This window comes from Strongylocentrotus purpuratus, unplaced genomic scaffold (genome assembly GCF_000002235.5).
Source record: "Strongylocentrotus purpuratus isolate Spur 01 unplaced genomic scaffold, Spur_5.0 spur5_scaffold_11, whole genome shotgun sequence".
Lineage (NCBI taxonomy): Eukaryota > Metazoa > Echinodermata > Echinoidea > Camarodonta > Strongylocentrotidae > Strongylocentrotus > Strongylocentrotus purpuratus.
This window is the reverse complement of record NW_022145596.1, coordinates 14,256,464-14,271,730: the sequence shown is the minus strand read 5'-3', so window position 1 is coordinate 14,271,730 and position 15,267 is coordinate 14,256,464. Positions and strand designations below refer to the sequence as shown.

General features: G+C 35.1%; 2 protein-coding genes across 2 annotated transcripts; both read right to left on the bottom strand.

Annotated features, from left to right (window-relative positions):
* Positions 1-1,695: 1,695 nt before the first annotated feature.
* LOC584270 (COMM domain-containing protein 8) lies at positions 1,696-5,356 on the bottom strand. Its single transcript, XM_784135.5, has 5 exons — positions 5,247-5,356; positions 4,284-4,439; positions 3,291-3,443; positions 2,652-2,807; positions 1,696-2,296 (listed from the first exon to the last, which is right to left on the bottom strand). Exons 1-5 carry the CDS (start codon positions 5,307-5,309, stop codon positions 2,273-2,275), a joined length of 552 nt encoding a protein of 183 aa, XP_789228.1. The 5' UTR covers positions 5,310-5,356; the 3' UTR covers positions 1,696-2,272.
* Positions 5,357-6,242: 886 nt separating this feature from the next.
* On the bottom strand, positions 6,243-13,225 carry LOC584285 (copper transport protein ATOX1). Its single transcript, XM_030980731.1, has 4 exons — positions 13,084-13,225; positions 11,419-11,494; positions 9,764-9,903; positions 6,243-8,755 (listed from the first exon to the last, which is right to left on the bottom strand). Exons 1-3 carry the CDS (start codon positions 13,093-13,095, stop codon positions 9,776-9,778), a joined length of 216 nt encoding a protein of 71 aa, XP_030836591.1. The 5' UTR covers positions 13,096-13,225; the 3' UTR covers positions 6,243-8,755; positions 9,764-9,775.
* Between the last annotated feature and the right edge of the window lie 2,042 nt (positions 13,226-15,267).

Genomic DNA, 15,267 nt, shown 5'->3' with positions numbered 1-15,267 from the left:
TTAGCCCCCTGATGTACTCTCTCTCTCCCTCTCTCTCTCTCTCTCTCTCTCTCTCTCTCTCTCTCTAATATCTGATCTCTCTGATCGATCTCTCCAATATCTCTTTCTGATCTCTTTCTGATCTCTCTCTCATTAATGATCATCTGCTATCTAAACACAGTATTCACAAATTCTCTTATCGGACAGATTCTGCAAAATAAGTTTTTTTCATGAAACATCTCTCTTGGTACTAAAATATCTCTGCATGTATTTATTTGTATAATTACATCTATTACAAAAGTCCTTTGCTGTCATTTTAATATTCACATATATCATTTTAGTCAAACCCCAAGATATTTGAAGTATTATCTTATAAAGTGCACCTATACATACGTGTATACAAAGGTCACAGGACAAATTTTTAATCAAAATTATCTAAGTACATAACAAAAGTAATCCTTGTCGGTTGTAAATATGTTTCAACATATCCCATTAGGAACCAAACAAGGAAGATTGGGGAGTGCAAGTGTCTCATTTGATTAATACTGTTTGTGTTTATCTTGTATCAGAAAAAAATTTAAGTTTGAAGGCATTATCATCTGTTATTTTCTGGATATTCGATGGTAGAGAGTTTGAGATTGTAAACTTTAGATATACAACTCCAAAACTTTGAAACACCATGTCTTCCAGTTCTTCAGCCCAAACTGTTGCTGTTTTCAAAGCTGTTTAATAATGACAATCTACTTATTTACTGAAGCCCAAAATAACTTAATTCTCTGTGTGCCTGTAATGCAAACGCAATTTAGAGTTATTTTTATAACATGCGAAGAGTACATATATATTTATAGTGCAATGTAAATTCATATTTATCATCGTCATATAATTCGTACCGAGTATGTCTACATCACAGTACTAGACCTCATACTCATATAAAAGAGAATGTAGCATTTAAAGACACTTCATTCAAGAGGGAAACTGTTGTGGAGATTAAAAGTAATAAATGATACACTCAGAGACACTAGAGGTGTGAGACCCTTCTTTCAGCAATCTATTTTTAACTTTAGAATTGGATTATTTAGAGCTATGGGACCTAATTACTTTTTTTCATAATTAGGCTCTGAGGACATTCATTGAAGTTCATCAAAAGAGCAATTTTGAATGATATACTTTGTAAACTTTAATAGAGCAATACCATTTCTATTTGATTCCTTATAATTCAGACCTGCCAACCTCTGGAGTTCAAAAACTGTATTCTTTAGTCCCAAAAGTTGTATTTTACTGACAAAAGTTGTATTCTTGAAAAAAAACACGGATTGTTACGCAGATCAATGCCTCTTACAGTTTTTACCTACAGGAAGAATTTTTTTTATTGATCATTGGTTGAATATGCATGATTTCGTCATGACTGGTGTGTTCGATGAACCAATGAACATCCCCAAATTGCTGATGTGAGATGCTTGTCGGATACTTTACAGGACAGAATGAACATTTTGCCATTGAAAATGGCGGACGCACACACAAAATATTAATTTAAAAAAAAAAAAAAAAAAAAAAAAAAAAAAAAAAAAATCGTTTTTTTTTTTTTTTTTTTTGTTGAAATTTGTTGAAAATCGTATTTTATTAAGGAAAATCATACTGTCGTATTTGCTTCTAAAAATCGTACTAAAAATCGTACTAAATACGACTAAATCGTACTGGTTGGCAGGTCTGATAATTGTGTGGTATGTGTAAGTTATCTTTGTCAAATGAACGAAGGGGGTCATGTAACAACAAAAAAACAAAAAACATTGTCTTGTTTCAACAGAGAGTGTAGGGTACACTTACGGTATTCTCAATACAAATATAATTATTTCCAGACATGAAGAAAATATAGTTGTATACTTTTGACAATGACAATGACAATAAAACATAATGATAAGGTCTTATTGATCCAGTGTAGCCACATCAGCTATTGATCTATTAATAAGCCCTGCAGTGTTTACTGGAATTCTTCCTCCGCGTATAATTATGACAAGCTACTTAAACAATAGTCTTCTATGCTTGGTCGTGATACCGGTTCTGATCCATTCACCAATCATTCTCCCATCATGATTCCACTTTGTTATGCTGAAATCTTGTTCCATATATTACATATTGCAGCTGTTGCTCTCCATTTTGCTCCATCTACGAAATTCTACTGGCTCGCTCTCTCATAACACAGAGCATAAAAATAATGTTTGTCTCTGCAATACTGCAAATCTGATGGAATGTCTAGATTGTGATGTGATGAAAGTCGCACAAGAATCCTAAGGCATCACGTCTTTAGCTGCAGCACAGCCTAGAAAGAAAAGAAAAAAACTAATTAATGAAGCATTCGTATTACTTCATACCAAAACAATTAGAACTACAAAAGGTGGCTATAAAGTGCTGTAAATTATATATAATTTATTCCGATATACACATTCTTCCAGTTAGTTGACATCTTGGTATTGATAGCCACCCTCTATGAAAATCTACTGTATAAATTATTATTCTCAAGAATATACATGTATTTCAATACCTTTAGATCATGACAGAACATAGCTTGGCTAATGCCAGTGTAATAATAATACAGCATTTAGAAAAATTAGTATTTAAGCACTTATATATGTTGTATTATTATTCTTCTTATTATAGAGTGAATAAAAACTTACCCGATTAGCTGTTTCTAGAGATGATACCAGCTTCCTGAGTTCTTCTTTGTCTAGTTCCAATGAGACGAGTCTATTGGTTCCATCCTCCATCAAACTCAGATCTAGATTGACAAGAGGTTCTTGGACTGACGAGATCTTATCACTGGACATTGCAAGCTGTATCAGAAAAAGAAATGAAAGAGATGTCTTAAAGGGTAATCCAACCTTTGTAATAGGTTTGTTTGTGTGAACGCAGAAAAATTTGAGAAAAAATAATTGGCAAAAATCTTGAAATAAATCGGATTAACAATAAGAAAGTTATGATCGTTTGAAATTTGAGATCACTAAGTCTATGCGAATCTCAAATTGTGATGTTGTAAAATAGGACACTGATGTCAATTCTCAATGTAGACTCTCTTGGAGTTAAAATTCAGTAAACTGAGAGAGAAAAAAGAATTATGTAAGGGGCCTGGGTCGATTTGCCCTTGAAACTCTCAAGAAAGTTGAAAACAAATAGGAGCCGTAAAATGCAATTTCTCTCTGAAGCAATAATGCACAAGGCAATGACAGACAAGCTCAGTTCCAAACAGCAGTTATCACTGACATGTAACTCTTCTGTAAGATGTATTCATAGCATGGATGCAAGGAAGAACTACTTACTTTCAATTTCCAGTCAAAGTCAGTGAGATGTGACTGAGAGATGGAAGCTGTGTTCCCAATAAGTGCTTTCCCAAGGTCATCCCTTCGTATCGACACACACTCCATCAACCGCTCTTGTACATCCTCAGACAGACCACTTAATGCAGCTTTCATCTGTGATGTAAAGATAATCATGAGAAAAACATGATTTGTAATTCATGGGACTAAGACAATTTTCTCTGCACATTAGAGGAATGTAAAATGTAAAACAATGATGAAAAGTTAATGTGACCTAAAGAAGTAAAATTATGCACCATGAAAGGACCCATGGTGATTATATTTTCTGGCTTTGAGTACATAGCAATGTAAGTAATGGTGTGTAATGCAAGGTTCTGGAGTCATCAAAATCATCATAAATTTGGCAGAGTCTTGGTAAAGTAACAATCACTTACACAGAAAGATGTATATGGGACAACACACATGGTGTCGGGGCTAGTACTACCCTGATTTCCTTATCTTTCTATGTTCATTACTCAGCCAGTATACACTTTCTTCCAAAATTGTTTGGCACACGACATTTATTTGTAATCTTGAACATTCAGTGTAAGTTTCGTTAGATTCTGTGAGAATTCATTTTCTTTTTTTACCAGAACTCAAGTTTATCTTTAAATTCAAAATGCTAAAACATCTATTCACTGAGCCATATACCATCTCTTAACTCATTATATTATCAACAATAATAAACCATTCTTTTATAATGCACAACATATTAAATAAGTATGTCTCTAAAGTCTCTGTGTGCTGATTTTGTAGTTATTAAGTAGTCCTGCCAACTCTACCCTTGCAACTATTGCCTTATGATACATCCACCAAATTCACTCTACTTAAACTTTCAGACTCTATACCTTCACCTATTAGTGTCACTCTCACTACCAATTTCAGGGATACGACCAGACCCTAACAGCGGTATACCGCCGATCTCCAAAGCCAACGTCATGCCCCACAAAAACGTACTTCATCTTTGGTAGAATCCTTCTTGACGGCCATCTTGAGATACGTCTCGCAACCCTGTATGACTTGAAACCATTCATCCAAGCTCCAGATCTTCCCATAGTCTTGATATCGAGGACGATGATGACCAGCTACGCTGTCTGCTACTTGGTGTAGAAGCTGGTGGAAAAAAAGAAAGACAAATTGAACTTGTAGAAAAATCATCAAGTTTTTTAATTCCCTGTTTTATAAAGACTCCCTATATAGTATGACTTCATAATACTATCTGAAATGTATTTCATATATTTTGCATGTAATAATAAAATCATAAATGAAGTCTTTGATAAATAAAGTGAATAGAAATGCTACAGATGATGACATCATATGAACACATGATAAATGGGGGAAAAAGGGAAAAAGAGATAATTTAATATTCTTTTATCTCTCACTCTCAGATCTTGGCCTTAACAGTAACAGAGGACTCAAACAAATTATGTTTTCACTACCACCATTACCACTTGTCCCAGTCAGTGCTGCTGAAAGCTGTAGCCTGTGTAACATTTATCGTCGTGAAATAGGAAGCCACCATTCTTTCCACATAGTCTAGATCTACTACACAGTGCCACCGTTTAGTGTTAGCGGTCCATTGCATTCTCTGTCTAGATTTAGATCTAGAGATTCTATATTGCCTACCGTTGGTCTCATTTTTCAAACCTAAGACTCAACACACAAGCGTGTGCATTCCCAATTATATTTCATTATTATGCCAAGCTTGAATTCCCCATATCCTAGAATAGACCCCTGCTCCCCCGTGCCCCCCCAAAAAATTGACTGAGTTGAGCTGAGCTGACTAAAGTCAGAGAGTGGAGTAAACTAATTTGCAGACCGATTAATACGTGGCAAAGACATTAAAGACGGTATTCAAATAATATTGTTTATTCATCTTAAAAAAAGAATGTTACCGATAAGTTATAGCTCAATCCTTACCTTCTCCATATCAGCTGTTGAGCATTTTGAGAGGAGACCGAGATCTTCTATGGGCGTCGCCATTTTAGTTGAGTTTGGGGTGTAAGTTTTCTGTGAGGTCTAGCGCCAGCTATTGGCCTAATCTAGCAAACTGCTGCAGCCATGATATTTCTATGGCTGCAGCGCAATCATAATGACGAAATTTGTTACGAGGTCTAGCGCCAGCTAGTAAACACACGTCCAACTGATTTCCAATCATATTTTGAGAGGAGGGAAAAAAGAAAGTTCTACAAAATTATTATTGTTTTGTTTTTTGTTACCAATTTCTCCAAACAACAAATACAACTTTCCTCTATCACACCCATATTGCCATATATTGGCATATATTTATGACATGTACGTCACTGTACTATACAGCTGTGAATATTTTTGAAATTCTATTACTGCAAGTTCCAACAACCACACTTTACTTATATTCCTGTTTCTCTTTAAAAAGTTTTTTTTTCTTCAACTTGTCTAATCCGTCTATAATATATTCTCCTCACTCACTCCTTCCTTTTTTTACATTTTTTTAAAACCAAGCTGCAAATACACGATTATTGCAGATTGTAACCCTTTTCTCTTGAAGATTTAAAAAAAATCACTGATAATCATTCTCATCTTTCTCTCCAACATACTCTGCATCCTAGCTTGTCAACACCCTCTCTTCACATGGTCTCTATCATCCTTACTGAAACCCATCACTAATCATTAACCTTCTTCTATACACCGACGAAAAAAAAATATTATGCCACGCTCCATCAAAAAGAGTTTTCATGATCATGAATGCCAGGATAATGAAGTGGTTAGGAGGGGACAATTCACTTTCAAAATGTTGGCCTAGACAAAATTGAATGAAAAGTGAAACTTTAGAACAAATTATGTTAATCACTTATTTAGTTTCATTGGGAGCTATATTTCAAATTATTAAAAAAATTAAGAACTAAAGAAAGAAAAAGAGAGAAAAACATTGACAAGTCTGTTGCAAGTATATATATTTCCCTTTTTATTCAGTTAGCATTTCATGTACTTGTAAATTGAAAAAACATGTGTGTTGACAATATAGTTGATTATACATATTTATACAGCCTCGTTTACATGTATTTTTTTGAATTACAGCCCTAGTCATCCAGATAATATTCCAACACTTTCTTTATGCAAGTATATAAAAACTATTGAATAAATGGGCACATTTTTCAAAAGAGCCCTCTGTTCAGAATCAAACCAGTTTTAACTCTGTATTAAAAGTTGTATTATGCAAACAAAGGATAATGGACATTAGGGTAGCGTGATCCAAATCAACATTACTTTCATTTTGTGTAGGACTGTTTAAGTTAAATCCCTTCTGGCTCAAGATGCATGGTTTGCAGAAAGTATTGGAACAATAGCTAGGGTGAATCTGTTCTCATTTAGAAATACATAAAATCAATGAATTAATGTGAACTGAAAAAAACCCAGATACCAAAAAAAAAAAAAATCTAGTCGGAGTAACAGGGATGTTGACCCTTTTGTAAAATGCCTGACATGAATTAAAACCTTTCTTGCCCCAAAAGATGATATCTGAAAAGAAATTAATTCATTTAAACCCAAAATACTAACCACCGGATAGGCTTTGCAATTTCATCTAGAGATAAGAAATGTTTGAACTATAATTGCGAGTAAAACTTGACATAAAATAAAGGAATGCATCTTAAGCCTTTAGATAATAGCATGAAAATATATCAACAAGAAAATATAGTAAATATATATCCTCTGCGCATTGAAGAGGGAGAAAACAAAGTTACAAACTATCAATCAAGCAGTTTATGAACAAAACAATTGATGATATATTAGACATTAGTAGACATTTAGCCACTTCTTTGGTTTAATGGTTAACATAGCTTCCGCAACTGTCAACTGATAACCTTTCTTAGATAAAGAGTTAACAAAAAAGAAAATGGGATAATGCATAAGAATAAAGGAAAAAAGCCAAGACTGCACTAAATTTATTGACAACGGTCATTGCTGGGAAACAATGTTTTTATACTTTCATCATCACCCAAAAAATGGTCGGCCATGTTTTTTTGTTAAAAAGAACAAACATTTACAATATTTGTCTTGTTCATGTGACATAATTATCAATATTTTTTTTTTAATCATCTGCCTTCCTCAACAATTTGAGCATGATTTAGAGGAAAAATCAAACACAGGTCACATAAGAGAATGAATTGTTATATATTGATAATTCTTTACTAGCGGAAGTAGTATTGACACAATACAAATTATAATCATCTGAACTTCTGAAGCTCTTAGACTTTGACTGATGATAGTTTTGGTTTTGTTGACTTGGGTGATATAAGCAAGAATATAGTGATAAACATCTTAAGACGAATGACCTCTATGAATAATGACCTGTGAAATCTCCCTGGTAACGCTATCTCAAGAACTCTAAGGTGCAATGAACCACAAGACAATAGGGAGGTCAAATTGAGGGCATGCATGACCCCTCCCCCCCCCCCCCAAAAAAAAAAAAAAAAAAAAAAATGCTGACTTTGTGGTTCAAAAATGAGATGCATCCTCTATGAAAATAGCATTAATAAGCTGTATCATGAATACTTAACAATCAATATCAAATTCAGTGTTTGTTACATTATCAAAATGATTCTTTTCTAGTTTTTTAGAAATAAAGCAAAACATTAGCTGATGACTTACCAAATACAAGTGGAAATTAAATCATTTCTGATTTGGCTTTAACTTATGTCATGACATGTCAGCTGGTTTACAATAAAAGAGCATGTTATAAATATCATCTTTGCATGATAGGCAATCTTCTAAAGTAAGGGGATATAGGTTCATCATAATAATATGATAGCAAATAACATTAATTAATTGAAAGAAGGAATGTAAAATAGGTAGTACTAGCAAATTTAAACCCAAAACAACCAAACCCCACAAAAGAAAAATCTTACACAGTTTTTGAGAAAGAAAAAAAAAAGAATTTTACCTAGATATGAATCTCATTTTTCTATGCAATTGTCTTCATCAGAAAAAGCAGAACACATCTCTACAACTATACAAAATTAATTCCCTAGAAATTTTCGAACCTCAGAACATAATGTTTTTTTCCCTCTTCTCTTTTTTTTTGGCAAGTTGAAAAACAAAGTATATCCTATTATATGAGTAATTTCCAGTATGTAAGTATACACAATAAAGTTATATTCCACTATATACTATGGTCCCAATCCCAGATATAAATAATCAGATTTGATTCATAATTTATCAGTAAAATCCAACTCGCGTACATTATCTTAGAAATTCAGCATCATACTGTGCGGATGGGTAAAAACACTGCCTAGTTTTGTACAACCAGTTCTCTACTCTACGGAACAACCAACACCATCTACTTTACACAAATGTCTACAATATGAATCTATACACAGTTATTTTTATCTCATCGTAGCGGGAAATAGGCAGGACTAAAGCAATCCAAGCTGTCTGGACTCTGGAACCATCTGTGAAGAAGAAAAGAAAATTAGAATATCTGAATGCATGGGGTTAGTCATCATCATCCACAAAGTACTAGTGGGAAATCAAACTGATATGACAATCTATTCCTGCCTCAAAAATTAAGTAAAATTAATTGTTCGTATAACGGATACAAAAAACAAAATCATATAGACTGTCAACAAGGTACAAGACATCTCTTTCCAATATTCATTTACTCTGATAATTTGTTATGAGCCATTTGCCTCCTACTTACATGTAGAACTTTCATCAATGCAAAAGTATTTTACTGACATCGCTACCACTGCCATTATGTATTTTCAATTGCAGCATTGATCTTTTCGTGAAGGTGTACAAAGAGTGATTTCCAGTTCCTGTACCCAAGCATCATCATCAGTTGGTGATGCATTGTGGGACATGACTGTCAAAATATAGTAGAATACACTGCCTTTAAAGCACGTCTGCACTAGTTTAGTCAGGGGGATTAGACCTCCCTGCAAGGTCAATGACAGGTAGTCATCTCATCAAATCAGCTCTCAATCAAGAAAAATGAAGAAAAAGAGGATCATGGGGGACCAACAGGCAACGAGTAGGCATTATGTGCTATATAGAGGGCGCAAGTAGCTATACGTAGTGCGGTGGGGCTTTAAAGCAAGTATTAAACCAAGTTGATATAAATGTCTATAAACTTTTTTATCTCTCTGTGAAAATGAAAGTTAACAAACCAACTTCCTCTCTCTTTCTCTTTCATAATGAAAAAAAAGTGTCAAGTCACTTCCTTTTGAAATAAAAAATGTAAAGTGCAAAACACATTAATTTGGTGTATTCTAAATTATATTACAGTGCAGTCAAATTTGCAAGCTTCGTTCATGTTGATGAATACCAAACTGATCATTAAATTTTCTCTTTTGATAAAGAAATGGTGTTAAGATTATGCTTTCTAAAATCATATAGCCCACACAAGAGACATTTCCATGGCAACTAAATTACTATGAATTTCCAGAATAAATCCTCACTTTGAAAAGCACTCAGCATACTCCAACAAAGGTTGTTGCCTTTCCAGTTTTCTTTAGGGTCTCTAGCACATATTCGCTAGGTAGAGCTGTAGTCACATACACCTTCTTTGCGTCCAAGTTAATTTCTACATCATTCTCCCCTGAAAATATGAAGAAGAACAAAAATGAAGTGGATTAATCCACTGATAAGAAAAGAAGACACACATTTATGTTTCCACAGTACATCAAAAGTTAAAGATTAATGTGAGAGAAACATAATACAACCTAATCTTATATTCACATTTTACAGAGGCCTACTTTCAAACATAAGATATCAATGTATTTTTAATGTAAAAAAACTGTATAGCAAAAAGAAATACAAAAAATTAACACATTAGAATTGAGACTACCAAAAATCAAAGAAATGTGATCACTTTGATATCAAATAATAATAATAATAATGATGATCATTTATTAATGCTGAATTATTGTAGTTGTAGAGCGCTTACAATCCGCTCACAAGGAGCTGAAGGCATTTCATAACTGATCCATAGAATGTAAAGATGGTTGCATGTTAATGACATCTATTCCGCGCTCGATTATAATCACTGTGGGTGTCAACATAACTTTCTTATGTCCATGCTCTACAGAGGCTAAAACACATTAAAGGTAAAGACCAGTATTGGAAACGCCCCAATTTCAAAAAATGAAATGGAAGCTCTCATTACCAATCATGTGAAAGAATATGTTTTGACTAATACATGATGATAAAATTTGCCGGGAAACCGCCTACTAATTCATATATTTGGTAAATTTGTTTCTCTCATGGTCTGTGAGAGACATAGGGTAGTCCCATATACATCTTTCTGTGTATAGTGCTTGTAACTTTACGAAGAATGGGCCAAATTTCTTATCATTTTGATGATTCCAGAACATTGCAGATGCTAGATGCTAGATGATCAACCTTTTCTGATCGATTCCACAACGTTTCTTTCACAATGCAATCGCATGACCATAACTGGTCTTTACCTTTAAAATCACTGTGTGGAAAGCATTTTTTGTTGTTGTATACTTTATTGTTGAGACAAGAAGTTTAGCTAGGGGATTGTTTCTTAAAACCATCACAAATCTAACTTCTTGGACATCCTATTGAAACATGGCATTTCTACGGGAAATAATAGCTTAGACTTTTGATAGTTTTGAAAAAACTGGCCCAAGACCTCAGATTTTTCTTTAACTATATATACCCCTCCCCCAAAAACAAAAACAAAATATATCTATGTATACATAATATAACAGAGCTCCACATTAACTTTTGTTGGAAGGGGTCTGGAATTCAAAACTTTTAACAGTCAGTACGCATGAGCCCTATGATGTAAAAACTTCAAAATTTGGAGCACCAACGTGTCCCGGGTGCCTGTTAGTGATGAGTCTTGATGAAACCCCCAAAATGAATTAAGATATAAAAACAAGGCTAAAAGTGTGGTGGAGACAGAAATAGACATCTTTTCTATTTAGTAGGTAGTGTAGGAAATTAAAATTTAATTTACTCCCTACAAAAGATACCTACACAGCACTCTTCCTAGACACTTGCAACATATAACATGTCCAATGAAAAACTGTTAGTATTAGTTCCTGTTTTTTTTCTTCCCTATAGTCATCGACTAAAATCTCACCTTCCAGTCGCTTGAGAACTCTTTCAACTGCACCTACACAACCTCCACAAGTCATTTCAACAGTGAATTCATATTTCTGTGGAAAAGGGAGAGGAAAATATTTATGAGTCCTAACTAAAACATCATCGTCATGGGAGCTTACGTTGAAATTGGATTTTAAATGCCTATGTGTTGTGTTTTTCATCCATCATATCACCAAAAGATATTTGTTCTCAGATTGATTTGAAATGAAAAGAATGTCTCTTTAAAGTTTAAGCCTATCTGCACTAGTTTGGCTAGAAGGGATTAGACCTCCCTGCAAGGCCACTGGCAGGTGCTTATCTCATCGACTCAGCTCTCAATTAAAGGTAATACAAAGTTTTGGGAAATTTTGAAAATTGAAAGGATAGTGATTCTTTACAATTTTGATATAACGGATGCCCCTGTGGATGTTTTATATGCACTAGAAAATTTAGCCCCTGAAACACTTTTGCTTTTGAGAAATTTTGAATATAAAATTTTACCAGTGCTCCCGGTAAATTTTGATAAATTTCAAATAGCGCCTACGACCGTACAATGGTAGCTGAGACCATGAAAATCTCAGAATATGTAGTTGTATTATATAATTTCCAAACGGAATAGCTAATCGATCGATTTTAGTCAAGAAACATTGTTTTATAGCTTAGAGTAAAGGAGGGGGTTTTCGACCACTTAAGACAAAATCTTATTTTTGGGACTCTTTACTTCCAAATATTATTATTATTTAAACAAAATAATCCCAGAAAAAAAATCACGAATTGCCATGACAATATTCATTTCAATTTTCACTGTTTCGGAGGCAGTTATCGACATAGCGTGCCAGTTTTCGACCGCATGTACTACAAAGTCAATAGAAGCGCGCGTTTCTGCGCTGATCTATAGCACTAGCGGGCGGAGCAGGTATCCCACGCCGGAGCTCCCCGGTGCCGCCATGTCGAAAACTAGCGCTGCGTTGATCGGAAATTGGAATCTGAATTGGACAGAGATATCGTGTGTGCGTTGCAGTGTCCGGCTGCATTGATTTAGCTTCTCGTATAGTTTATGGTATCGTGCATGTGCGTAATACCATAAAGCATAGACCTCTACGCTAAGTTTGCATAATTTTAGACTGATAGCTTCAGTTTGAGATGCAGAGCTATAGCGCGGAGACGGTACTGAGTGACGACGTCGACATCAAAGCCCTAAACGGAGGCTTCCCGATGTCGGATGTAATCCAAATTCAGGTGGAAAATGCAATATATGATTATGATTAAAATTAGTAAAAAATTGGGCTAAAATTCCTTTGCTAAGAATCGATATTAAACTGTTAAAAAAAACTGCTAAAAAAATTGGATACGGAACTACACTAGCGCCGCTATTTTTATCACAGAAGTGTCATGGCTCAGTCAGTGGACTTGGTGGACTAGGGGCAGTTTCTCGAAACCCTCATACCGGTAGAGCTAAGTCTAACTGCTTGAACATGCAATTGAAGCAAGTGTTATTGAATTATAAGCATTTTTAAATTCTATGGCATGTCCAAAAACAAGTTCAAGTAGGTCTAGGGTCTAGACCCTAGGGCCAGGCCTAAGTTAAGACGAGTCACTGTCTAGGACGGTTTCAAGAAACTGGTCCCCGGTTGTTATTTCTATAGAAAACAAATTTGCTTACTGGATTAGCCATTGTTATAGATGAAGATCTCAACAGAGAGGTGTACAGGTGAAATATAATAAACAAAGTTGAAGTTAGAATTTCCGTTTCACGCTGGAGTCACTGCCGTACGTACGCGTCTGCAAGAGGAGTGGAAAATATCACGTGATGTGTCATGTGAACATTTAATACGTCATTATGTATCAGGTGACTTGTCGGTGCATTATGATTGGTCGACGTATCGGGCCAAAATAACAAGACAGTGCTAGTGTTGAGCTCGTGGAGAAGAAGAAGAAGAAGAGGTTTGTAATGTTTTGTTGGAAACATGAATAAATTTGAAATTTGAAATTTGAAGAAGAAAAAAAGCTTGAGGAGGAGGCGAAGGAGAAAGACTAGAATATAGTTCCAGGAGGAGGAGGAACAGAGACTCTCTGAAATTATGAGAAAAGCCCCCATAAAAAAAAATCTTATTAGTTTGGGAATGATGATATTTTTTTCCCGAACACGGCCGCACAGTGGGCCAGGGAGGGACCAAAGTGCGCCAAAACTATTTTTGGGTGATTTATTTTTTTCAATTTTTTCTTGCCCAGTTGAAAGGTAATACATAGAGGAATACCTCAGTGAAATATTTAATTCCGTTATGCACAATAAGGGTATAAAATAATTTACTACTTCAAACAGCAAAATCCTACATATTCACAGTTTTAGTGCAAAAGTGACTTATAAATCTTTCAATTCAACATGAAGTTTTTAAGTTATTGATAATGATATGAAATTGCTCTCACATATTCCTGATAGTTCATTTCGTTGAATGAATGGGTTAAAATTAATAGAAACACAATCTTCATGATATGTAATAGGGTAATTCACTGAAAAATGGACTGATTATCCATGTTTTTTATAAATCCAGAAGAAATGTTTAGATCTCCGCGGTGTACCGCTTAAATTTTAATACCACCATTTCCTCTGATGTCTAAGCTTTAAGTTGATACCAAAGAAGAGATAAAGGGAAGAAAAGAAAAGAAGAGGGATATACACTGTTGGTCATAATGGTGGAATAATTATTTTTACCCCAGTTTAGGGAAGGATTAAAAAAAAAAAAACATTTCTAATTGATCTAGATAATGGCATACATTCTCAGATTTTATTGAATATTAATTTGCGAGTGTTTGTTTTGCGTGACTGCTAAATCATATGTGTGCTACTATGCTAATCAGCTAGGGAACCTACGTCCTTAAATCATAATTGACAGTAATGAGGATTAATGCCTCACAAAAGGGCATTAATATAGCTGATGGACACGATTTTTATACTGGGGCCTCACAGTAATGAGGCCATTCTTTAGCCCCTGAATCATGACTGTGCGCAGTGTTTGCTAGGGTACGCAGCCCCTTCCACAAATCCCCCAAAACGAAGAAAATGCAATAAATTGTCAAAAATTCATTGCATTTTTCCCTGGCCCCCAACAGGAAAAATTCCTCTGTAGGGCCATGCATTATGGTTCAAGGCATGGCCACACAGAGGAATTTTTCCTGTTGGGGCCGGGGGAAAATGCAATGAATTTTTGACAGTTTATTGCATTTTCTTCGTTTTGGGGATTTGTGGAAGGGGCCGCGTACCCTAGCAATCACTGCGTACAGTCATGATTCAGGGGCTAAGCAATGGCCTCGTTACTGTGAGGCCCCAGTATAAAAATCGTGTCGATCAGCTATATATTAGTACTCTTTTGTGAGGCATTAATCCTCATTACTGTAAATTATGACTTAGGACGTAGGTCCCTTAGCTTATTAGCATAGTAGCACACATATGATTAAGCAGTCACGCAAAACAAACACTCGCAAATTAATATTCAATAACATCTGAGAATGTATGCCATTATCTAGATCTATTAGAAATAAGTAATTTTTTAAAATCCTTCCCTAAACTGGGGTAAAAATAAATATTCCACCATTATGACCAACAGTGTATATTGCAGTTTTCCCGCCAACAAGTTGGGGATCGGGAGGGGGGGGGCAAATGGCCCTTGTCTCCCCCCCCCCCCCTTCTACAGCAAACTTAAAAGAGAGAGAAAAGAAGAGAAGGGGAAGGGAAAGAAAAGAAAGGTACGGGAGATCAATTGTGATTTTTCCCACCAACGCGGTGTGGATCAGGGGCGAAAGGCCTTCGTCTGCCCTCCCCTGGCCCCTCAGCAAACAAAAAGAGAGA